The sequence below is a fragment of the Prorops nasuta genome, unplaced genomic scaffold, assembly GCF_024137725.1.
Source record: "Prorops nasuta isolate Cenicafe-Biocafe unplaced genomic scaffold, Cenicafe_Pnas_1.2 PNAS00002, whole genome shotgun sequence".
Taxonomy (NCBI): Eukaryota; Metazoa; Arthropoda; class Insecta; order Hymenoptera; family Bethylidae; genus Prorops; species Prorops nasuta.
The window spans coordinates 8,478,248-8,503,272 of NW_027116799.1; the positions used below are offsets into that span (position 1 = coordinate 8,478,248).

The 25,025-nt window shown below is 34.2% G+C and overlaps 8 protein-coding genes across 10 annotated transcripts; 5 read left to right on the forward strand and 3 right to left on the reverse strand.

Annotated features, from left to right (window-relative positions):
* Positions 1 to 880: 880 nt before the first annotated feature.
* On the forward strand, positions 881 to 6,117 carry LOC136783078 (WD repeat-containing protein 37-like). The gene is made up of 5 exons (XM_066742921.1): positions 881 to 1,608; positions 1,675 to 1,794; positions 1,886 to 2,648; positions 5,547 to 5,790; positions 5,866 to 6,117. Exons 1-5 carry the CDS (start codon positions 1,332 to 1,334, stop codon positions 5,986 to 5,988), a joined length of 1,527 nt encoding a protein of 508 aa, XP_066599018.1. The 5' UTR covers positions 881 to 1,331; the 3' UTR covers positions 5,989 to 6,117.
* Positions 6,118 to 6,204: 87 nt separating this feature from the next.
* Positions 6,205 to 6,953, reverse strand: Arv1 (ACAT-related protein required for viability 1). Its single transcript, XM_066739247.1, has 2 exons — positions 6,870 to 6,953; positions 6,205 to 6,762 (listed from the first exon to the last, which is right to left on the reverse strand). The coding sequence occupies exons 1-2, from the start codon at positions 6,951 to 6,953 to the stop codon at positions 6,205 to 6,207; spliced, it is 642 nt and encodes a 213-aa protein (XP_066595344.1).
* On the reverse strand, positions 6,866 to 16,440 carry Gcn2 (eukaryotic translation initiation factor 2 alpha kinase Gcn2). The gene is made up of 14 exons (XM_066742874.1): positions 15,795 to 16,440; positions 15,541 to 15,710; positions 15,194 to 15,455; positions 14,572 to 15,117; positions 14,129 to 14,503; positions 13,533 to 14,069; positions 13,112 to 13,275; positions 12,552 to 13,033; positions 12,181 to 12,457; positions 11,574 to 12,120; positions 10,987 to 11,493; positions 10,014 to 10,915; positions 9,555 to 9,940; positions 6,866 to 6,967 (listed from the first exon to the last, which is right to left on the reverse strand). Exons 1-13 carry the CDS (start codon positions 15,855 to 15,857, stop codon positions 9,814 to 9,816), a joined length of 4,959 nt encoding a protein of 1,652 aa, XP_066598971.1. The 5' UTR covers positions 15,858 to 16,440; the 3' UTR covers positions 6,866 to 6,967; positions 9,555 to 9,813.
* LOC136783104 (1,5-anhydro-D-fructose reductase) lies at positions 6,980 to 9,045 on the forward strand. The gene is made up of 4 exons (XM_066742965.1): positions 6,980 to 7,721; positions 7,870 to 8,037; positions 8,108 to 8,461; positions 8,662 to 9,045. Exons 1-4 carry the CDS (start codon positions 7,650 to 7,652, stop codon positions 9,034 to 9,036), a joined length of 969 nt encoding a protein of 322 aa, XP_066599062.1. The 5' UTR covers positions 6,980 to 7,649; the 3' UTR covers positions 9,037 to 9,045.
* Positions 16,441 to 17,139: 699 nt separating the features above from the next.
* Positions 17,140 to 18,919, reverse strand: mRpS18A (mitochondrial ribosomal protein S18A). 2 transcript variants are annotated; one of them, XM_066742987.1, is made up of 5 exons: positions 18,788 to 18,919; positions 18,418 to 18,716; positions 18,108 to 18,244; positions 17,901 to 18,024; positions 17,140 to 17,832 (listed from the first exon to the last, which is right to left on the reverse strand). In XM_066742987.1, the coding sequence occupies exons 2-5, from the start codon at positions 18,518 to 18,520 to the stop codon at positions 17,720 to 17,722; spliced, it is 477 nt and encodes a 158-aa protein (XP_066599084.1). In that variant the 5' UTR covers positions 18,521 to 18,716; positions 18,788 to 18,919; the 3' UTR covers positions 17,140 to 17,719. The 2 variants fall into 2 exon arrangements, with proteins under 2 accessions (XP_066599084.1, XP_066599090.1); XM_066742993.1 differs by lacking the exon at positions 18,788 to 18,919 and having other exon boundaries at positions 17,707 to 17,846; positions 18,418 to 18,691.
* Positions 18,920 to 18,985: 66 nt separating this feature from the next.
* Positions 18,986 to 20,995, forward strand: LOC136783090 (zinc finger protein-like 1 homolog). 2 transcript variants are annotated; one of them, XM_066742954.1, is made up of 5 exons: positions 18,986 to 19,140; positions 19,215 to 19,359; positions 19,485 to 19,702; positions 19,803 to 20,108; positions 20,188 to 20,995. In XM_066742954.1, the coding sequence occupies exons 3-5, from the start codon at positions 19,601 to 19,603 to the stop codon at positions 20,749 to 20,751; spliced, it is 972 nt and encodes a 323-aa protein (XP_066599051.1). In that variant the 5' UTR covers positions 18,986 to 19,140; positions 19,215 to 19,359; positions 19,485 to 19,600; the 3' UTR covers positions 20,752 to 20,995. The 2 variants fall into 2 exon arrangements, with proteins under 2 accessions (XP_066599051.1, XP_066599043.1); XM_066742946.1 differs by having other exon boundaries at positions 18,994 to 19,359.
* A 400-nt stretch (positions 20,996 to 21,395) lies between these two features.
* sro (SDR family oxidoreductase shroud) lies at positions 21,396 to 23,712 on the forward strand. The gene is made up of 6 exons (XM_066742934.1): positions 21,396 to 21,942; positions 22,037 to 22,276; positions 22,463 to 22,747; positions 22,829 to 23,134; positions 23,237 to 23,468; positions 23,567 to 23,712. Exons 2-6 carry the CDS (start codon positions 22,093 to 22,095, stop codon positions 23,697 to 23,699), a joined length of 1,140 nt encoding a protein of 379 aa, XP_066599031.1. The 5' UTR covers positions 21,396 to 21,942; positions 22,037 to 22,092; the 3' UTR covers positions 23,700 to 23,712.
* A 310-nt stretch (positions 23,713 to 24,022) lies between these two features.
* LOC136783134 (NPC intracellular cholesterol transporter 2-like) lies at positions 24,023 to 24,973 on the forward strand. Its single transcript, XM_066743008.1, has 3 exons — positions 24,023 to 24,111; positions 24,350 to 24,517; positions 24,586 to 24,973. The coding sequence occupies exons 1-3, from the start codon at positions 24,093 to 24,095 to the stop codon at positions 24,846 to 24,848; spliced, it is 450 nt and encodes a 149-aa protein (XP_066599105.1). The 5' UTR covers positions 24,023 to 24,092; the 3' UTR covers positions 24,849 to 24,973.
* Positions 24,974 to 25,025: the final 52 nt, after the last annotated feature.

The following is a 25,025-nucleotide window of genomic DNA, read 5'->3' on the forward strand; positions in this document are numbered from 1 at the left end:
AGTTTTCAACAGTTAATTTTAGAAACAATTGTATATCCTAAAATATTGCTAATTGTCATAACATTAAGTAAAATATGTAAACTTTACATTAAGTGTAGATTATATTTTGTACTAAATAACAAAAATAAAAATTGCAATGCAAATAATGTAAATAGTGCAATATTAAGCAGCAGATCAACTGCTATGCGAGCTGTAGTAAAACAAATAAACACAAGTAAAACTTAATTTAATTTAATTTCTATTTAAATAAATCACTTTTTATACGTATTTTCTTTCTTAATTGTTGCATGCAATATCATACAAAACAAAAAAGTGTAAAAATTATTTAAAAAAAAGTAATGTAAATTTTCATAGTAATCCTATTTATTCATAAAATTTTGAAACAGGCGCGCGATTTTGACCAAAAATGGAGGGCGATTGCGGTACTTTCCCCGGGATAGCCACTTCAAGCTCACCTTGAAACCTATAAGATGTGTTACGTAGACTATAGATTTTACCCGTCTTAAGCTCGAGTTCAAGCTTAAGACGGGTAAAATCTATAGTCTACGTAACACATCTTATAGGTTTCAAGGTGAGCTTGAAGTGGCTTGAACTCAAGTACTCAAGTTCTGTTTATGAATCCCGGCCTTTATGTAGTATCTAGTGACTTTACACAATGGTAGCATTCAGCAGAGGTAGCAGCTCAGTAACGTTACCAGATTTCTTTTTAAACTTCTATTTCTATTGGATAAAATTATAGGATCTAAGAGTAATAGCCAATAACATACACCGCTCCCTCAACATTTATCTCTGCTGAATGCTACCAATCGCTACGCGAGCCAGCCACCTGACGGCGATGTGCCGAACTATGAGGTGGAAGAGAGAGACTGTGCTCAGTTCGGGTTACGTGATAGGCTACTTATAATTTTGATCGACCTTCGCGTCACTTCGCGAAGCTGGCTAGAGTGCTAGACCAGTCTTGACGTCACTTGACGTTATCTCATCTTGAGCAGAAATACATTATTATAATTGTTATTTATTACCTTTGCAATGATTAAATGTCATTGAGCCAACCAAAGAATAAATGCACCTAAATGTGCAAAGCACGGTTGTTATAATTCGTAAGGAGCTCTTTGGAGAAGTGGCATTCAGACATTTATTGATTTTTAAAAATCGTTGATCCGGCAGGTCCAATTAATTGTGATTTTATTTCACCCTTTTTTTTCTTTATTTATATAGTAGTTTTGTTGTTAACTTACTATTGTAAGATCTGCAACATACACTAGCCATAAGACACCTATATTATTTGTATGCAATAGTAAATTAGTTATATTTGCAACTACTTCTGAGCCATGCTTGGAGAATTATCTGTCACTGTTGGAAATAAATCTGGTGGAAAAGCAAAACGAATTTCCATACCTCGGGTACAAAGTAGTACAGATACAGAATTACAATCTCAGCAAACTCAAGGTGGTTCAACGCCGCAGCCAGCAGCAGGAATTCACTATGTGAGTTTCCGTATGGATGCAGAAGATAGTTCTATCCCTGCAGGTTTGCGCTATAGACTTTTGGATCTATTTCAGCAAATTGAGAAAGAATTTGAGATGCTTTACATGGAGAATGTAGGATGTAAGTATTGTCTCTTTTATTCTATTCAATATAGAATTTTATCAATAAAGAACGTTTTACTTATAGTACAGGAGAAGATTGAATCTCTGAATGAAAGATTGGAGAGTTACGGAACTACTGAACGTAACGTGCCACCAGGAGATACAGCAGACTATTTGGAAACTAAAAATTTATCAAAGCAGAAACGTAGGATAAACTTCCTTATAGGGCTTAACTTCCATAAGATGTGTGCAGGAAATGTATGATTGATCTTTTTTTTTGTTATTTCTTTTTCCAGCAATGAGCAGTAGTTCTGTGCAAAAAATTAAAGCCTCTCACAAGCTTAAGGCTCAAACCAGCAAAATTGTTTCTAGCTTCAAAAATGCTACTATGTCGTGCAGCGTACAGAGAGAATACAGCGGCCATAGAGATGGAGTGTGGGAAGTGTCGGTAGGCAGATCGGGACAGCCTATAATAGCTACTGCATCTGCTGATCATAGTGCCCGCGTATGGGGTATAGACAGCAGTCGTTGTTTACTACAATATAATGGCCACAGCGGTTCGGTGAATTCAATAAGATTTCATCCGACAAAAGATTTGGCATTGACCGCAAGTGGAGATGGTTCAGCTCATGTGTGGCAAGCAGCGGTAGATTGGGATTTACAGAAGAGATTGCCATCCATGGAAGATTTGTCAAGTGGAAATCTAGAAAGAACAGCTATAAACAATAGCATAAGCAATAACGAAGAACAAGATGATCCGCCGACTTTACGTACTCCAATTCGAGAGTTAATCGGCCATACCGGCGTTGTCATGGCTGCGGATTGGCTCCCAGGGGCTGAACAATTGGTAACAGCGTCATGGGACAGAACGGCTAATCTCTATGACGCCGAAACAGGCGAAATCATTAGCACGCTTTGCGGTCATGATCAAGAATTATCCTATGTATCTACACATCATTCTCAACGGCTGTGCGTAACTTCTAGTCGGGATACCACATTTCGCTTATGGGATTTCAGAGAACCCATACACTGCGTTTCCGTATTCCAAGGACACACCGAGTAAGTAATCCGATTGTTCTTCAAATACATCAAAACGCAATTAGTAAAAGAATTTAAGAAATTTATAAACCCATGTCGCTCGGTATAATACCTGTACAAGAAACCGAATTATATTTAACTATAATAAGAACAATGACAATAGTTGATTCTTCACCTAAGTCAGGGCTCGGAATTATTTGTACATTTCAGCTATTTACTATAGTCACTAATAGGAATTTCCTATTAGTGATTATAGTAAACAATTGAAATGCGCAAAAATTTCCGAGCCCTGACCTAAGTCATAGTAAGCGACGAACACCAGTCTGTGATTATTTAACGGGATCCCTCAAGCCCTCTGTAGCCAACATTACGGAATGAAAAACGAGGGAGAATTGTCCAGCGCTATTTTTCAACCGATTTCAATGTTTTTGGGCTTATTGGAATCGTTAGGACTCGCCTTTCGTCATAAATAAAGCCGTATTTTCTAAAAAATGTAAAAAAATAAAATTGTTTAAAAATTCGCATTAATAATATTTAAACACAAAATAAATCGAAAAATCGGGCTTCTTTATGACGAGGTGCCAGACCTAACGATTCCAACAAGCCCAAAAAGATTGAAATCGGTTGAGAAATAGAGCCGTACCATTGTCCCGCGTTTCTGAGGTGGGCGAAAACCAAAAATTTGTAGGAAGGCAGCTAGGCTTCCGCCCCTCTCGTGGCTCACGCTAACGTGTTCCCCCACTCCAGCATCCAAACTTACTGCGAAGCTTTCCTCATATTTACGCTATTCCCCTATCTGTAGCTATACACATATAAATACTGTTAAAATAATGTTGAGAACATTTCATTTCGCCGATATAATGAAATTGCTAAAAATGCAATTATCATTTTGAAATAAAATTGTAGAAAAGGAGATTTCGTAATGCTTGAAATATAGGGCATACGGCGAAACGCGGGACAATGGTACAGTCGTATTTTTCAAAAGAATTTGATGAGACTAATAATAATTAAAGCCATTCTTCATGTAGATTGTCCTAAAGAGCTCGCATTTTCGATAAAGCTTATAGTTTTTCAGCTATGAACGATTGAAGTTGCACGGCGCACAAATACATATTTCTTCTCTCGCGTAGATCAGCTGTTGTGCACGTCCATCTTCAATCGTTCATAATTAGAAAACTATAAGCTTTATCGAAAATGCGAGCTCTTTAGGACAATCTACATGAAGAATGGCTTTAGTTATGACTAGTCTCATCAAATTCTATTGAGAAATACGCCTGTACCATTGTCCCGCGTTTTGCCGTAATTTCACCTCTTCAATCGTCCTGACTCGTTCATGCTGCAATTTATTTCGAGCAAAGTAAAAATGCATCAACAAGTTGGGTGGCATCATTGAATAGAGCGTGAAAAGGGGAGACGCTTTTATATTTTCATAATTTTGCAACGCTTCTTTTGGTCATTACAACGTGAACTGTAAAAAGATGCATACTCGAAGTAAATAAAATTAGCTTCCCCTCTCCCCTCTGCAGCTTGTTGCCTCGTCCAGCGTATGTACACCAGCATAGTAGGCCTACTTACATACGGGTGCGACTGTGTTAGTGACTCGTGATGTACTGTAAACAAACACACATTGCGTTTACCATGTATGTATGTGCGTCTTATTTTCAATCGCGAAATTGCCCTTCTAAATTTATTGCATTGCACCTTCTACGACAAGCTTTATAAGATTAAGAAATACTCATAGCAGCATGTACATTATCGAGAACTTCTAATGTAATTTTTCAATGTGCAATCGTACTTTTATTTGTTCCGAAATAAATTGCAGAATGAACGAGTCAGGACGATTGAAGAGGTGAAATTACGGCAAAACGCGGGACAATGGTACAGGCGTATTTCTCAATATAATTTGATGAGACTAGTCATAACTAAAGCCATTCTTCATGTAGATTGTCCTAAAGAGCTCGCATTTTCGATAAAGCTTATAGTTTTCTAATTATGAACGATTGAAGATGGACGTGCACAACAGCTGATCTACGCGAGAGAAGAAATATGTATTTGTGCGCCGTGCAACTTCAATCGTTCATAGCTGAAAAACTATAAGCTTTATCGAAAATGCGAGCTCTTTAGGACAATCTACATGAAGAATGGCTTTAATTATTATTAGTCTCATCAAATTCTTTTGAAAAATACGACTGTACCATTGTCCCGCGTTTCGCCGTATGCCCTATATTTCAAGCATTACGAAATCTCCTTTTCTACAATTTTATTTCAAAATGATAATTGCATTTTTAGCAATTTCATTATATCGGCGAAATGAAATGTTCTCAACATTATTTTAACGGTATTTATATGTGTATAGCTACAGATAGGGGAATAGCGTAAATATGAGGAAAGCTTCGCAGTAAGTTTGGATGCTGGAGTGGGGGAACACGTTAGCGTGAGCCACGAGAGGGGCGGAAGCCTAGCTGCCTTCCTACAAATTTTTGGTTTTCGCCCACCTCAGAAACGCGGGACAATGGTACGGCTCTATTTCTCAACCGATTTCAATCTTTTTGGGCTTGTTGGAATCGTTAGGTCTGGCACCTCGTCATAAAGAAGCCCGATTTTTCGATTTATTTTGCGTTTAAATATTATTAATGCGAATTTTTAAACAATTTTATTTTTTTACATTTTTTAGAAAATACGGCTTTATTTATGACGAAAGGCGAGTCCTAACGATTCCAATAAGCCCAAAAACATTGAAATCGGTTGAAAAATAGCGCTGGACAATTCTCCCTCGTTTTTCATTCCGTAATGTTGGCTACAGAGGGCTTGAGGGATCCCGTTAAAGCTTTACTAATAACGTTCTAAGTTTAAACTAACTGAATATTGTGCAATTCGAAATAAATTAATGCAAATATTAATTGTGTATTAATATTTCAGTACCGTTACATCGGCAGTCTTCACCAGAGAAGATAAAATTGTATCTGGCTCAGATGATAGAAGTGTTAAAGTTTGGGAATTACGAAACATACGCAGTCCGCTTGCAACGTTTCGCGGTGGCAGTGCTATTAACAGATTAGCTGTTTCTAGCAATGGAATAGTGGCTATTCCACATGATAATAGACAGATACGATTGTTTGACTTAAGCGGTCAACGATTGCCCAGACTTACCAGAACAAACAAGGTAAAATATATATTATTTTTCTACTCTCTTTCTTTTCCTTTAACGAATTACAAGCACGCGCCTTTTCAATTCCAGGGACACCGCAGAATGGTGTGCTCGGTAGCTTGGGCCGAAGATAACAATGTCTGTAATCTATTTTCATGTGGATTTGACAGATTGGTATTGGGTTGGAGCGTTCTCCCTGTTAAAGATACCTAAAGGCTGATTTATTTTTAAAAATAATGTATTTATTTTAACGTTAGTATGATATTTGTTAAAGACGCATATATATGAGAGAAATGCAATTAATGATGTAATTATATGTGAAAAAACCGCTGGCTAATCCAATCAAGGCTCCTCCTTTACTGCTACCGCAAATCACTGTAAATATAGGAATTAATTTTTTTTATTTGTGAAACCGTTATCTTGCGTTATTTAATATGAGTAATACGATATCAAAATACCAGAATAGGCAGTCATAAGGGAAAAGATAGTGCATCCTTGTATCAGAATATTATGTGAGATCGGTGATACATGACCCCATACAATTCCTAGGAGTCCTAATAATTTAAAACATCCACCAATCACGAGTGCCTGACTCATACGTCTTACACTATAAGTGCTTGGCCTTCTATTTAATACCATCCACTTTACTTCTGTCGTGATAATAATTGAACAAAGAAATCCCGCAAAGCGCACTGCTGTCTCAAGTAGTACTTTGTAAAAATTACACTTTCCTTCAAAGAAATCCTCGTTACTCGTAGCATTGAATTGCAGCATCAATGATGCACTATTATTAAATTTTGAGTCACAAGCTGACCATATTGTAAACGACTCAACCAACCACAATATCACTGTTAATTTAAAATAAGATTTAAATCCACTGTTGTACAGTATGTGGCGATACGCACATTTCTTAACCAATATTAAATCAACCAAGACTATAACAGGATCATACTCAATATATTTATCCACTAGCTGACCGCATTTTCCCTAAAAATAGAGAGAATAATAAGTGGATAAACAAAACAGTAACATGTGCTAAATATGAATTTTTGAAGTGTGAAACCACAAAAAACTTGTTATTCGATGCAACTTACGCATTTCAAAATCTTTAAGACATTCGGACAATATCGCCTGTAAAGTTCTTCAGATTCGGCTTCGCAGTTTATACATATATACATGGTATAGTAACCCTCTATAATAAATATTTCTTATTAGTTTTTATATTACATATATAGATCTCTAGTATTTTAATTTAATATAAGTAAAACTGTATATTTATTAGTACGGACATTCTTGCAACCGTATCATTGCGTGTCAAATATTAGTCCGTCCACCAGTTATTTTTCATGAAACGGGATTTTAGAGAAGCTTTCACTGCTTTCACTAAATTTTAGATTATGGACAAACACTGATGTATCGGAAGAGGTATAAAAATTGGGTATAATACTGAATATTTTAAGTAGCGTCAAAAAGAGAAAAAAGTATGGACAAGGGATTTGAGACCTTGGCTAGCTGGCTAGAAAAAATGATGGAGTACAGGAAACAATAATGTTAGAAAAAAGGGGAGAGGGAAAATAACTATTGCACAACTGCATTTGAAACGGTCCATTAAAATTAAACAGAGGTTGTAAATTCAGTTTCCTGTATACAGTTATAGAAGAGAATAGTCAGGGACCGCAGTAGAAAGTAAATTTGTTGATGGCGGTGAAGGGGTTTGGTAATAATAGTTGCATGTGTGTGCGCGCGCTGACAAATACCACCAACATTTCGTACGGTGTATATACCATAATACAGTTAAGAGGCTATCTATAGCGAAGTAGCAAGAGTTCCAATAACAGTTTCGAAACCGCTCCCGTCGAGTCAAGACCTTTAAAATGTCTTCGAAATTATACATCTCTTTGCCTTCCGGGGGAAAAATGCCAGCTATAGGATTTGGTACATGGCAAGTATGTATATTAACACAGTATATAAGAAATATCGGTATTTTTATTATACTATCTCTTCTCCTAAATCTTCTTCATAAATGATTGAAATTAAAATAGGACAATATGTTTAAAAGAACCAATTAAATAAATTCTTACAAAAAATGTTCAGGCAAATGATGACGAATTGGAAGCGGCTGTTGAGACAGCATTGGAGGCTGGATACAGGCACATAGATACAGCGCCTGTGTATGAAAATGAACATGTTATTGGCAAAGTGTTAAAAAAATGGCTAGATGCAGGTAAACTTAAGCGCTCTGAGCTGTTTATCGTTACAAAGGTATCAAAAACGTCTATCCTTCATTTTATGTACAGTCCGATAATCAAATAAATGCTTAATATTATTTTAGCTTCCACCGGTGGGCAATCGACCGGGCGATGTTGAAAAGTGGATCAAACGATCTCTGCAAAAATTACAATTGGACTACATCGATCTGTACTTAATTCACGCTCCTTTCGCATTTGTAGACGAGGGTGAAGAATTGCATCCCGTTAATGATAAAGGCGAAATAAAATTAGATACGCACACAAATTATTTGAAAGTTTGGTCGGAAATGGAGGAGCAAGTATTAAAAAATCATACTAAAGCTATTGGACTTTCAAACTTTAATATAAATCAAATAAAAAAAGTTTTAGCAAATTCCAAGCTGCCAGTTTCAAATTTACAAATCGAATTACACGTGTATTTTCAACAAAAAGAACTGGTATGTACTCGTATTTGCTCTTTAAAGTGAATGTGAGCGTAAGAGAACGGAAGAGGGTGTGTATGTGTTTATGTATGGGAGAGTCAACTCTTCGAAGTCTTTATATCCGCAACTCGGAGTTCTATTATTAAAATTAATTTTTTTTTCTATTAGTATGCAATAAACGTAATTATATGTTCATTCAATTTTCTATTTTTCAGGTAACATTTTGTAAAAGTAATAGCATCACTGTTACCGCTTATTCTCCTTTGGGAACTCGTGGATTGGTAAAACTTTTAGGGAAAACTGACGAGCTTCCAGATTTGTTACAAAATCCGATCGTTAAAAGTATTGCTGCAAAATATAATAAATCACCCGCGCAAATTTTATTAAAACACATTCTACAGAAAGGAGTTGCAGCAATTCCAAAAAGTACTAACGCTAAAAGAATTATAGAAAACATTCAGCTCTTTGATTGGGAGCTTCAATCTGAAGATTCGAACTCTTTGAATAATCTGAACCAAGGGGAGAAAGCTCGAATTTGTGATTTTTCATTTTTTAAAGGTATCCAAAATCATCCTGACTTCCCTTTTTAAATTATTTCATTATCATCACCATTACACCCTTCTTCCTATTTTCATTTAAAAACGTGCATTCTTTGTTTTCTGCTTCCTCCATTTTTTATAGTTTAGTAATAATTCTCAGAAGAAATAAACATATGCACTGTCAAATGAAGCGAATATTGAAATGTATTACCTTACCTGAAACTTCAGATGTATACGCTAATAAAGTACTAATACAATCGTAATGTAGAGAGATTGTATTGCAATATATGTATAGGAAAATGTACTCCCAAAAATGCTAAATGTTACCGATAGATAACGCTTTTAGTATGCATATATATGCATTACTACACATTCTCACTTCACTGTTTTTGTATTAGTACTTTACTAGCGTATACGTTTTAAGGTTAGGTTATTCATACTCTTGCCCTTTGTTTGTTGAAAATTTATACTTCTTTGTATCTCAATGCAAATATAATTAAAATGTAGTGTATACAAAATATTCTTAAAAAAATATTAAACCGGCTTAAAATTGAAACGACAGGCATCACTTCTCTATTGAAAATAGTTTCCTTTACTCATCAAGCAAGCATTGCGGTATAAACTTAAAGGCCACTGCACTTAATGTCTTCTCCCCAGTCCCCATGATTCCCTAGACTTTAAGTCTGTTGTCCGACAGCAGATCACGTTCGCCGCTAGTCCTGCCAATCGTCAGCGCCAAATCCATCTGGCAAAGCTATGGCGCTTAACCGCCATGATCCAATACATACGTAATATGATGATTATTTAAAAACGTTAAGTATAGATATTTTATATTAACGAAAGGCAGCGATTTTCACATAAACTGTAAAGACTAATCACTGCAGTTGGATTCTCAAAGTGCATTTGTCTCATAGCGTCACATATTTCTTTGATATATTTTTTATGCCTTGGACATCTGAATGTAAGAAAAAAAAGGATGAGAACAAGTAAATAAAATAGATCCTTCTACCTTCGAAAATTTGTCTCACCTTTCTGTGATGGCTTGCACGCTCTTTTGAAAGATCTTATCTTCTTTTTCGTCCGAATCTATTTCGAAAAAGCTAATGATCGTTCGAACTAGTACCATATCAGCATTAACTAGAAATAATTCAATGTGAATTTTATTTGTTATTTTATCGAAGTGAGCCGCGATTTGAGGGGCCAACATCGCTTTGGGAATTCGTTTCAGCTTTTCTCTGTCAACTGGCAGAACATTAATGTTAAAATCATAGAAATTGGTCGATCCCGATATGCTATCATTTGTCGATGATTTGCAGCTTTCCGAACGATTCAAAATTGGCGATGGACTTTCAGATTGACGTTGTGAGCGAAAATAATCACTAATATCATCATTAAAGATTCTTCTTTCCTGAAACCTATCCTTATCCAACGTTAATACTTTAAGAATATTTCCCTCGTCGCTCTTATATAAGAAAATATGATTTATATGATTCTTAAGACAATATTCAAAAATCTCTTCGATGGTACAAAAGTCCAATATCGTCACTTTTTTACCCAATGACCATAACATTTTTAGAGTTGCACAAATACTACTTGCCCTTTCATCATATTGACCGCACCAAGACATTGCTACTTCAAAATCGGATTTATGATCTTTACCAGTTATTTCACGAAGCTGTACATTTTCACAAATTAATTTATCCAACGATATGCTTATTCCAACTCCGTACTGTTTTGTTACTTTTGAGCCGGTAAGTTCTCTTAGATTTCTAAAGGATGTTAACATCTTATCGTAACGGCCACCGGCTGCTATAACATCACCGTACCTCCTTTTCTTTTTATTAATTGTATCATTATACGTAATATGATATATGATGCCACTATGTTGTTGTGCGTTATGGACCAGTAATGGCGCAAAAATTATGGTGGCCTAAACAAAAAAGTAAGAAAAATAAAATAACGACAACTATGTAATAATAAAAAGGAACATAAAAGTTATACCGTATCCCTAGATTCTGCAGAAATTCCTAGATTTCCTAGATAAATAATAAGTTTTTCGATATCATCGAAACCTTGTTTCGCTAAAGCGGAGTTATTTAGCTTCTTCCTTGCAAGAAATTGCTTCAATCCATGAGCAACTTTGTCATACGTACTATCAGTCTCAAATAAATTAATAATTGTATTTACAGAATGTTCGGTAAGACCAAAACTAATCAGGTGCGTTCTTAATTGAAGTTTAGACAATTTACCGTATCGCACGTCTGATAAAATTGAATATATTGTTTGAAAATTCTCTTCTTGGATGCCAGCATTCATTAAAATGGCTTCTAAGATAGATGTATGGTTTATACGTATTTTTAAATTATCTATTGAAAGATGAGGCAATTCATTGACAATTTCCCAAACAATGTAAATCAGTTCAGCCTCGGCCATTAAATTATCGGGCATTGGACTTATTATGTCAAAAGCACATTCGTACAATTCTCTCGGATGAAAAAATCCTGGTGCCTAGTAAATTAACAATTAAAAAATAACGATCAGTATATTTGCAAAAAAAAATGTACGAATAATATGCTATTTGCAAAAACCTTTCTCTCTCTGTAAACACGATCAATGGCATATCTTCTCATATTATCGATGTTGCTCCATACAACGTGCCTAGCAAATGGAGCTCTAAGATCGTACGGTAGGGTTACGACATTTCCTGCGTCCGTCATAACTTTAACACTTGAGTCGGTAAAAGTATTGAAGGAAGACTTCGGCATTAATAGAGGAGCAGCCATATATACACCACCATGACGCTGATATACATCTATGACTTTCGATTTAATAAATTCTTGACATTTCAGCGTCTCGGCATTGAACTCTTGGCTTTGCGCATTTGAGGAAAGTAGCCGAGTAAATGATCCTTTAGTAAGTGCAGTCATGTGATACATTATATCATCGGCTTCTGCAAATTTTTGCTCGAAACAGCATGTCATCAGGTACTTATATGCTTTACTTTGGTTATTAGATAAGGTATGCCGCACCATTTCTTGCAATTCTGTCTCTTCCAATGGAGGCGGTGGTAAATATTCCGAAAAGAGTAATTCTTGAGCAGTTGGTCGTTTGCTGGGATCATGATTAAGCAGCCACCTATATGATCCATAAAAAAATTACACATAAAATTATGCAATACTCTCAATCAATACTCACTGTAAAATATGTATCTGTTGTGTCATCTCTGCATCAAATAACTCAGATGGTAAAATGATATCTTTTGAGCGCAAATTTAGTAAGACAGTAGCTCTTTCCATTCCAGTGTATAAAGGTTGATAGCACATTTCGAAAAAGATGATTCCCAAACTATAAATGTCCACTTTTTGATTATATATAGAATTGGCAGTTTTTTCGGAAATCTCAGGTGCCACGTACAGAGTCGTTCCTACTTGCGTCGTAAGAGATCCTAATACTTCCAGATCCGAATAGGTTTCTGTTACATATTATATTAATTCAATGATCATGACAGCACTGAAATTCATGATTACATTAAGCATAACATAGAAGTAATATTTAATTATCTGTACGTGTTTGTGTAGATTTCTGTTTATCCTTGTCAGTCAATGGAACATCTTTCTCGATAGAGTCAGTTGTTGGTTGGGCCAATGACGATAAAATATTGGTAGCAAGTCCAAAGTCCCCAATCTTAACGTGATCATTACTATCCAAAAAGATATTGACAGGCTTCAAATCCCTATGAATCATACCTTGCTGGTGTATATGGGCCAATCCCTCTATGATTTCTCGAAACAATCTCCAAACTCGTTCTTCGTCTTTATACAAGCCACAATCGATAGCGGTTCTAAGAGTACTTTTTTCGCAAAATTCCATTTGTATGTACATAAACTGTATTTCCTTTTCAGTATCAGCATTTCTTTCAATTAATTGCTTCGATTCTTGCTCATCTGCAACCCATGACAAGGACGTATTTTCAGCCGCTCCATCTTTTTCAAATTCCACGTAACCGGATGATAGCTCCTCTTTAGATAATTCTACAACCATATTTTTTCTGAAAGTAAGGGTAAATTCTAAACGAACAAATGAAAAAAAAAAATTCTATTCTATTCTTAACTACTTTCTTACTAACCCGTAAGGATTCTGCTCTCCGCTTACGGAATTATTGGAACTTTCGGAATCTTCAGAAGATGCGTCTATATTCTCATCTTCGCTATCTTGCTGTGGCCCGGATATGCTCCACTCAATATCACGTAGATGTGGAACTAATCTCTCTATATCGCTCTTATCGTGTTCCTGAAAAATTGAAAATGTTTGATTAGTATTAATGCATTATTTTGTTAATCTGTCTATTTATGCAGGTTATCATCATTTGAAAAATGCATTAACCGGAGACCATAGATGAATAAATAACGTTGAGTAAAAAAAATTCTTTGCCATTTTGCAGAGTAGAAACTTAAAAAAAATTTCTTAAGAAAAAACGGCATCATTTACTCAGAGCATTTTTTCCCGACTTAACATCCTACATACACATTTAAAATGTTTTAACTAACATTCATAGGTTTATCATTATTTGCGGTGTTTAAATCGGTGGTTGATGAAGTTTCCTCTGACGATGTTGGTTTACTCTTCTGAAAGGAGTCATCAACGGTAGCACTTTCAATCCACGAATTGTAATAGCGTACTACATTTTCATGATTCATACGGGAAAGAAGCTTTACTTCACGTGTAATTTTTTTATTCAACTGCTTCTTTTTTGGATTCAATTTAATGCGCTTGATGGCATAAATCCCACCGTCTAATTTATTTTTTACTTTTAAGACATCGCCAAATGCGCCCTTTCCCAACCATTGCAACATTTCAAATTCTGTTTGAATGCGCGACTGATTGCCAAGTGCAGGAGAACGCAGCTGTGCATCGGCATCAGCTTGTTCAGGCTGCGAAACTTTCTGTTCATTATTTTGGTTAAGTCTTGGTGGTGATCTAACAATTGGGTTCTTAATAAAGCCATGTTGTTGTAATTGTTCTGCTGACCAACGGGTTCTTTCATCGTTAATAAGACATTTTGATAAAAAGTCCCGTAATTGGGGCTGAAAAAAGTGTTGCTGATTTACATCCTTTCCTGAATACTGGGCAAAATAGACATTACCTGTACAACTGTTGCCAAATCCATCTCCTTTTCAGATACAATTGCACCCTTTAATAGTGATAATAGCAAAACACCATATCTGTAAATATCAGCCTTTTTACCACCCCTTCCTTGAACTGTAGGAAAATCATGTTCAGCTTTAGTTAAACCACCAGAATGATAGATGTCTGACAATCTTTTATCTAAAGAATAATCAGTTAACCTAACCACACCCTGATTGTCGATATAAACACTTGTGTCACGTAGATCTTTATGAACTACATCGTTTGCATGAAGAAACTTCAGTGCTGATAAAATGCCCATTGCCAAATGCCTTAAAATACTAAGATCTGCTGGAATGTTCTTTAAGAGGTAAAAAGAACAAGTTGTTCCAACCTGAAATATATTATGATATTACTTACTATAAATATCCAATATTCTGATATTTGGACATGATTACATACCACAAACTCTTGGAGTATATATATTACCATATTATTCCCATCCTGAATATATTTCATACTTAAATAATTTACTAAATGTAAGTGGCGCAATTTAGTTAAATGATTAAGCTCTTGTTCAAGACTAACTATTTGTTTTATGAGTCGAGAATAAGCAGTAGCCTCTGGATTTGCTTCGTCTTTATTAGTAGTGTCTGACTTCAAAGTCCACTCATTAACTGCTAGTAAATCACCCGTGGTTGTATCTACACCAGCGTAAACTACTGAACCTCTTGGGCTATGGCCTAAGCATTTTCCTATGTGCACTTGCCTTTCAACTTTTCCATGATCAAATTTAAGAAGTTTAGTGCCTTTATGGCATGAATCTTTCTCTGGACATTTAGATGCACTGTTACATCTGCGCCTGGAACAAGCTTTTACTTTCCCACAAGGAGAAGAAGGTATTGATTGAGATTCTAATTCACTGGTTAACCTTTGAATAGATTTTCTCCTATGTTGCATCTCAATTTCAAGAGCCTCTTGACGCTTTTGTAATTCACCTTGTAATTCCTATAAAATATAAATTTATATAACTATTTTAAAATTATTTACATTAATGCTAAAGAAATGTAGTCTTCTTATAAACCTGTCTTTTCTTATCCTCCTGTAGTTGTTTTTCATATATTTCTGATTGAGCTTTCTCATGGTTTCTCGATACCATTTCTTCATAGAAACTGCTATAGCTAGGTTTATTATATTTACATAAAAATTGTTTTACATATTGAGCTAGCTCTAATATCATAACATTACCTATCAATTTATTAGCCAATTGTACAAGTTCATCTGATAATTGGCATATTTGAACGTTAGAGAGGCCCTGACTATTTTTAAATTTTATAGAAGGGGCACTACAGTGAGATTAGTAAAAATGAATTATGCACCATTGTTTTCTGGTTAAAAGTAAAATGATATATTTATATTAGCATTACTTACGCTTCAGGATATTCCTCACAGCATATAACATGTAAATCAATTTTTGCGTAAACTTCGGTTGGTCCAGACATACCTTCCTGAGGTGTTAAAGTTATTGCTAGCTGCAATGGTTGCCATTTATCATCGCGATTATTTTTTCGCAAATCTTCCAAATCATCGTCAAATATAGACTATAAATAATAAACTCCATGAATTAGATAAAAAGGGTAAATAAGTATTAGTTGAACGCATAAATTTTACTATTATTTTCTTACTTTTAAAACTATTAATTCGTTTTCTTGACGCTCTTTGGACGATTCAAATTCCAGTATTGACATCTTGCACAAAAAAATTATGCGTATGTCGTTTTGTATTTAATATATTATTACCGCACCTTCTTTCGTTACCAGTTCTTGAATATATATTACCATTTATATTCCTTTCTCTTTCTCCTTAAATCACTTTCAAAAGAACTTCAAAATCGTTCAGAATCCATACAGAAATTATCAACTAGGGTTCAGGATAGATACCGCGAAATGCGTGTTGTATTTTCGCAATACCATGTGCATATCAGTATTAATAACTTGTTACAACATTTAAAAAAGTACAACAGTAATAATGGCAATTTGGTTAATTGTTACAATATTATAAATATGCCGACTTTCCAGCGAAAATCCGACCAAAAAAATCTATTAAGGAGTTTAATGTTATCTATCAACAGCGGGAATAATTGAAAAAATTCAATTTACTTTACTCCCAGGGGGTCAATCATTTAATATTACATGGAAAAATTTCATTTTTCACTTTTCACTGTTCTCTAATCCATATGAACTTTTTCATTTTTCATTTTTCATTTTTCATTTTTCATTTTATGTACTTTCACGATCATATACATATGTATAAATATAAATGAAAAATAGGTTGAATTGGTCTCGTTCAGGTCTTGTTCTACAGAATCTACAGGGTCTTTTCCTAACAGCGGAGCATAGGAGATTCGTGTTAGTTGACTACAGCACTCGGAATGATCGAATCTGAGATCGCTGATTGGTCAATATTGTGTAGAGCCAACTTAAAATAATCCGTTACCAATTGTTACAACAAATGATATAACCATCCGCCATTTTGGTGTATTAGAAGTTTTTACATAATAATGGGCCAACGGTACATACATACTACAGTCGGAAATTCAATGCTAGCAACTTAAAAAATTGGAGTTAAAATAGCAGTTTTCGCACCAGATAAAGAGCAGTTATACTTGAAAATGAGTCATCTTGAAATAATTACTCCAACCTTTATTCAGATTATTTAACTTTTCAACTGCCTGGCGAAAACTGATTTTTAACTTCAATTTTTTAAGTTGTTAGCATTGAATTTCCGAATGTACCATTGGCCCTAATCGTAACAGAAATGGTGTAAAATGGAGAAATGTCAAAAACGTAAGGTTACTAAAGTAAACATTGAAAATAATGACTGAAAAATACAATCTCCTATACCGCCCCGTTAGAACAAAACACCCTTCTTGTCCAGTGTCACAAACGTTATTTAAGCTGGATTAAATTAATTATGCTATATTCTACGTGACATAAAATATAGCATATTTTATCGAGTTTAAACAAGGCTTGTGGAACCGAGCTGAACCGAGCCTATCGGGCCCTAGTTTACTCAACTATATTTTAAAGTTTTTAGAGTTTGATTTTTAATAAAATGAATGTAACATATACAGAAGGAGAAATTATTTTTCAGTTCATAAAAAACAATCCTTGTCTCTTTCGTGGGAGAGCCTTAAAGAAAGGTGCAGAAAATCGAAAAAAATTGTAAGGTCTAGAGTTAAATATTTTTGACATTTTTCGATATTCATTAATAGATTTAATAAAATTTGTATAATTGCAAAATAGCCATTTCCATGTGAACTTTTTGATTTTCCATTTTTAACATTTAATGAAAAAGTTATATGATCGATCCCCAGTCAGGACAGCGACACGGGCATTCAAGCAGTGGAAAGAGCACAAAATTATACACACATAAACTAAAATGTTATAGTATAGAAATCTAATTCACATTGCTAACTATTTTATAACCTTTATTAATTTAATACATATATATACTACATTAAAGAAAAAAAACATCTTTTATTCTTAACAAATTTATTGTATATTCTCACAATCTCTTTCATATATGTCAAATATTTTAAACTGTATGATTAATATCTATACATTATTGTTGTTTCATCAAAATATGTATTAAATTTTTTCCACCTATTTCTTTTACTCGGATCTTTTTTACTGTTAGGAGGATTTAAAGTTGACATTAATCCTAAAACATGTAAGCTAAATAAGAAAGGTATTATAAATGTTTTAGCAGATTCCAAATACAATACGTACCAGCTTTTTGAGCCATTGCAACCATAATACCAACCCTTTTCTGCTGTATTCTACATAAGCCAGTTATTCTACGTGGAAGCATACAACCATCAGATCTTAAAAATTGGCTTAATATAAGTACATCCTAAATCAAAATAGTGAAAATCAACAAACAAATAGTACAGCAAAGAAACTATTTCAGAAAATATTTGTTTTATATTGACGTACTGTATGTTTTAATTGAAGTCCAGTGGAGCACAATAAACATGCTCCATTTTCATTGCTTTTAATCAAACGATTTTCTCTTTCATCTATATATATTTGTCCTTCAATAATAAGATTATCGCCATCCTTTGTTTCCACGACTATAAAGTATTAAGATATATAAAAGTTTAAGAGTAGCTTTTGTAAAGAAATAAAATTATAAATTTAAGGTTATAAACACTGAACGTCAAAATGTGTTATCCTTTTAATTTATTAAGTAATTGAAAATTTTCCAAACAATTAACACCTTACAATCGTGAAGTTGATGACTTACTTTTCTTTAATTGATTTGCTGTTGATAAAGATATATTTCTAATATAAGGCTGTAAATATAATTTAATAGCGCACTTTCTGAAAAGATCACTGATGAGCGCCATGTTAAATACGTTCAAATACGTTGTTGAATTTAGCCAAATTTAGCTATCAGCAGTCAGCACAGCAATAGTGACGTTATTCGTGGCGCTTTAATAATTAGCAGTAGAATTGTTATAATTACAAACGCTAATAATTGATAGCTAGTTTGTGCAATATGATCGCTACTTTGGTATAATTTTTTTGTGATTTTTATTATACCTATAATATTATTATATTTATACTCTCTACATATATAAATATAGATTTTATTACAATGAACACATTATTACGCATGAGTTCGACTCGGGCCGGGCTATTTGAGCTATTTTGTATTGCATCAAACGATTTAGAAAAATTTAGAGTATTTCAGAGAAATCAGCTACACAATTCAGATTTAAATAGTGTTCCGATCGTTCCAATGATCCAAGTTTCAGGTTCAGCCGTTTCAGGACTTGGGTTTCAAGTCAGGCCACTGGCCACTGGCCAGCATGCATGTAGCGAAGAATCTGAAAGAAATGTGACATCTTCCCTCTTCTTTCAGCTCCTAGTTTCACGATCTGTCTTAATTTTTTCCGGCGACGTGGCCCTGTGAATTGTGAAAGTTTTGAGCAGCTGTGAGTGGCTGTGAGTCCTGCGAGTGACTGTGAGTCTGTAACGATTATTGTGAGTCGCTGACTTGTGTTAATTAACCTGAATTATATTGTTATTATTGTCAAGCATTCTGCCAAAAACGTAAGCCGGCAGAGCAAGGTGTGGCGGGTGCAGCGTGAGACATTCTTCAAAACCATTCAAAACTCGATATATGTCTAATTTCTTTTGATATGTAGTATGGTATCAGCAGATTAGTATGCATTGTCTGATAGTAAGTAATATAATTGTGTGTATCAGTGCAATATATGAGCTTTATGTATTTTATTAAACTCTACTACAATAATATTTTCTACATATCCTGATATTATAATTACACTTACATATGTTTCATTGCAGCTAAACTTCATTGGCCACTAGACATAGCATGAGAATTTTTTAGCCCGAGTATAATCTTTACTGTTAAGAAAAACCTTGTTGGAAACAAAAATTTGTGAAAATTAAGTAAAGTAAAGATGGGCCTTTGTAAATGTCCGAAGAGGAAAGTAACCAATCAATTCTGTTTCGAACATCGTGTTAACGTTTGTGAACATTGTATGGTGACGAATCATCCAAAGGTAATAAAAAATATTGCATTTTAGTTTATTTATCATCTCAGTTAAATTGGGTTATGATAATTAAAATTATTACTGCTGTTATTTTGTATGCCCTTTTTAGTGTGTAGTACAATCATATCTATTATGGCTACATGACCATGATTACAGTCCAGTCTGTTTATTGTGCTCCACAAATCTAAGCAATGAAGATTGTGTGAGACTAACTTGTTATCATATGTATCATTGGTCATGCTTGGATAAATATGCAAAAAATTTACCAGTTAACACAGCTCCAGCTGGATATGCGTGCCCTTCCTGTGGCACTTGTATTATACCTCAGAAAGAATTAGTATCCCCAGTTGCTGATGTTTTAAGAGAAAAATTGGCCAGTGTGAATTGGGGAAGATCAGGCCTTTGTTTACCATTGGTGAGTATGTAATTCAATGACGTGAAACTACATATATATTGGTAAGGAAAACGGACAAAATCAAACTATTTTTTCTTAGTTAAGCAGTGATAAGGAAGCCAAATTGGAACCAGAACGTATGCCATTATTAGCTGAAACTTCATTTGATAATCATATGATTACTACTTCAATGCCTACCACAGCAACAACACATACTAACAACAATATCAACATTCAAAATTCTAGTACTAATAGCTCTCATTTGAATAATCAAAAAGTCGGACCGCCATATGCTATTGTGAACATTGAATCTTCCCTTGCCTTATCAAATCAAGCTTCAAGAAAAATTTATGAAGCATACGATGATCCTAAGGATGTTTCTTTTTTTGATCATGATGAGAATAAGTACCAAAGAAAATCACCAGTTGAATGGTTTCTTAGACGATGGAAGTTAATTAAATGGCCAACAACTAGAAGAAGAAATACCACTGGTACAATATATAAAAGATATGCATTTATCATTGCTCTTGGGCTATTGGTTTTTATTAGCATTATTATACTATTTTCATGGTTAGGAAGGATGGCCACTGATGGCGATCCGAGTTATGATTTACATGCAAATCCAAATATTAGAACAAAACTTGATATTCCCAATATGATTTAAGAAGCTGTGAATAATATTAGCTCCATAAAAGGAACTTCTTGATAGCAATATAACCTAAATAAGGATATAATAATTTTGTATATATAAGTTAAACTAATTAGAGTGGCTTTTATACTATAAAGTATGCTAATGATTGCTATCATTCAATTATATTAAATATAAGCTTTTAACTATCACAAAAAGACCCAATTAAAGAGAATAAAGAATTTTTAATTGACCTTTAAGGAGCTAATTAAGTGTAAAATTGCATTATGCAATGTGATAAATTTATATTACAAGTAATACATATTTTATAATATATTCTATTAAATTATTTGTTTAAGATAACAATTTCAAATGTCTAGTAAGATCAGTGTATTTACAAGGACAAAACTAAAAATTACAATATAAAGTGTACATTAACAGTTAATTAAATATATATATATATATAGATATATATATATAAACTGTAGAAGTTTTTGCATCGCGTGTAAATAAAATTCAGTTCCGTGAGAATTAAAAATTATTTAAAGCAAACTTTATTTAATCCTTGTCAGAGGCAAAGAGTTTCGTAAGGTCAGCGCTTATAGTAACGCTATTATTTTAATGTTAAAACTGCTATTAATTATTCATTTACAGAGAGAGAGAGACGTAGTATAACATAAACAAATTCAAGATTAGAGTACACTGGTATTTGAATTTCAGATGGTAGACGTGAGATTCATCTAAGATCTGGAACATCATGAAATATTAATCAGAGTATCTTTGATAGTCGATTTACAAGGATTCAACGTAAAGCTCAAAGAATTATGAAATGTAGATGTTAATTTTAAACACGTCAGCGTTTTACGATTGATCATTAAAAATTGGATACCTGAGGCTGATTATCATGGACAAGCTATTGTTTACCTTTCGTTCAGCTGTTCTTGTTTAATTAATATTACTAAAATATTTCATAGGAGAAGGAAGTATCTACCGTTTTGTAAATTTTGAGAAAGGGCTGTCACCTTCGCATCGACAGAGTGGGGAGCTGAATTCTTAATATTCTTTTTAACTTCCATTCAACTCGATCCAGTATCGCTGCCGTAGCCATTTGTAAAGCAACCGTTGGTGGTGGTTGAAGCGAGCCGTGGGTCAGAATAATTGTCACCATACCGTAAAGCAAAGTATAACTGTATTACTCGTCAACTTCGGCAGACAAGCACCATTGATGTATGTATACTATATATATATATATATATATATATATATATATATATTTGTAATTATTTGCGCAGAAAACGAGATTACCTTCTTGTTCTTTCAGACAAACTGTGCATGGCGTGGCCACTATGCTAATTTGAGAAAAGCTAGGAGAACTAGATGGGAGAAACTACAAAGATTTCGTTATCACTGGAAAATATGTTACACGAGAGGAACTGGAATTCTTGGATCAGGAGACATTTAAAAGCTTTGCTCCTAGGACTTGCAAATATTATTAGTATTTTGTATTTATGGAGCTATGGATATGCATACACCGTAATAATTTCTGCCGTAGTTTTGTTGGGTAAGTGCTATTTTAGACGATCGCTCATCAGTGAATTCCAAATGATCCTACAATCGCACGGAATATGCGGCGTCAGCAGCTTCATAGTTCCACAGAACGAATAAATGAAAAACCTGCATGGACTACATAGACGTTACTTATATGTACATAATTATATTGGAATAATTTGATTTTTATTAATACTAGGAGGAACGCTGTTCTATTGGTCCAGCTGCTCCAGTGATGCTGTTGCTCCAAATCAGGTGGTTGTTATAACAGGATGCGATTCTGGCCTTGGATACAGTTTGGCTCTGTATTGCCGACACATCGGTATAACTGTAATTGCCGGTGTTCTGCAAATCGACGGACCTGGTGCTAAAGTTTTGTCACTTCATGAGAATATTCATGTTCATCATTTAGATATCACTAATACAAACAGTATACATGATTTTGTAAAAAAGGTACATTCATCAATGGACGAAGGAAATTTAGGTAAATGACAAAAAACTGAAATGTAAAACAATTACTTTTTCGTGGAATAACGAAGTTAATAAATTTATTTTATTAATCTAGTACTGAGGACGCTGGTTAATAATGCTGCTGTGATGGTCTTTGGCGAATATGAATGGCAGACCGAGGATCAAATAGAGCATCAAGTTAGGGTGAATTTACTTGGAACGATGAAAATTACCCGAGCATTCTTGCCCATCTTAAGAGCGCAATTTGGTAGAATCATACTAATTTCGAGTCATTGTGGCTTCGAGCCGTTGCCGGGCGTGGCCGTTTACAGTGCTACTAAAGCAGCTCTTAAGGCATGGGCAAGCGCTCTCAGACTCGAATTGAAGAAATATGGCGTTAGCGTTGTTTCTTTTGTACCTGGTTAGCACCTCACTTTCTATTTTAGTTAGAACGCACAGTTACAAATACGTGCGCACGAATTCATAATCTGTAGCTGTAAAATATTTTATTATTTTTCCCTAGGATCTTTTGCACAAGAGAGTAATATACTAGCCCAGCAGGGAAAATATTTCAATGCAATGAAGGCTACTATGCTGGAAGAAGCGACGGCTTTTTATGGTGATTATTTCCAACGATACGCGCAATACTTTTCTCAATTTTCCAAAGCAACAGAGCCTAAGCAATTGGAAAATTCTCTTATATACGAAAAATTTTATAGAGCTCTTGTCGACAAATATCCGTCGTTGACGTATAAGTATGTACACACAAATGTAATAACTCTTTATTATAATATTTTAGATGAACGTAAAATCATGCGTTAGGTACATCTTATCTAATGAGTAATTATTTTAGGTGCGAGCCATGGCGATATTTTTTCTATCATTTGCTTTTCAAAATGACACCGACATATTTGCACGACAAATTAATTGAGTCATTCATGATGCTACCGCGTTGGGAAGATAAGAAGAAAGCAAAGATCTCATAAAATATCATTGACCAATGCAGGACCATATTGATAATAAACGGATATTCCAATAGAATAACACATGAACGTTAAAAGAATTTACAATAAGCTTTCTGAATAATATTGTATGAGTCGATAAGGAAAAGCTTTTTGCTATACATATATGAAATATTAGTGTCACGTATACAGTTAAAGTGTTCTGATTTTGATTAAATCTCAAGAAAAAACCAACAACTGACTTTGTTGTTGAACACCTGCAGTAATGTTTCAAGTGTTTCATAAGAACGTGGAGCTTATCAAGCAGGCAGGTGCTTCATTGATTAGATACTGCAGGACAATAAATACTGGTTTTCGGACCATTTTTTCATAGTACTCTCGTTAGTTACGGCGGATCCATCATCAGTTTCTGCAATAATGGCAAAATTACTATATGGTAAAATTTAGAATTGTAACTTTAAATATTATATGTATATGTATATTACAATATACGAGACATCTTTCTTCGCTGCTTAATACGTTATATGTCCAAAATATTGTTTAAAATTGATTTCAATTTTTTAAGTTCAAATATTTTGATTAAGAGAAGATGTACGGTTTACAGTATGTTTTTTATGTATTATACGATAGAAAAAAAATGGAAATAAATTTGTCTGTGTATTGATAAATTTTAGTCTATATATTCGCGGTGTTTTGTATCGCGGGATCTTTGCAATCGTTTCCTTTCACGAATTGCGACAATGAACCGGCACCTACGGATTTAAGAATTGACGGATGCAGTGTTCCTCCCTGTTCATTTAAAAGAGGCACAAATTTAACCGCACAATGGGACTTTGTAATGAGTAAGTTCTATATTTATTCATTTATTCATTGATTTATCTATTCTTATTTGGCGATAAATTTATTTTAGCCTCCAATACAAAGACGCTAACACCGAGAGTGAAAGCAACGGTATTAGGGGTCACTATCAATTATCCTTTCGAGCAGACAGATGCCTGCAAGAGCTTGATTAACGCCGAATGTCCTTTGGAGGAGGGTGATATAGTCACATTCGATTTGAACATGCCAATATCCAAACGGTATCCATCCATTAAATTGATCGTTGAATTTGCTTTAATCGATGAACATAAAAACGCACAGGTGTGCTTTAAGATTCAAGCTCAAGTTGCATAAGTCATATGTATATATACATATGTGTAGTTATAACTGCATATACATCATTCCATTAAAAACATTTTCTTTAAAGACTGCTGAATGTTTGTACTACACAGTGTAATAAAAAGTATTGTTTACATTTATCTTGACCTGTTTTACCAAAACAAAAAAATACAATTTGCGTAAAAGAGTAGG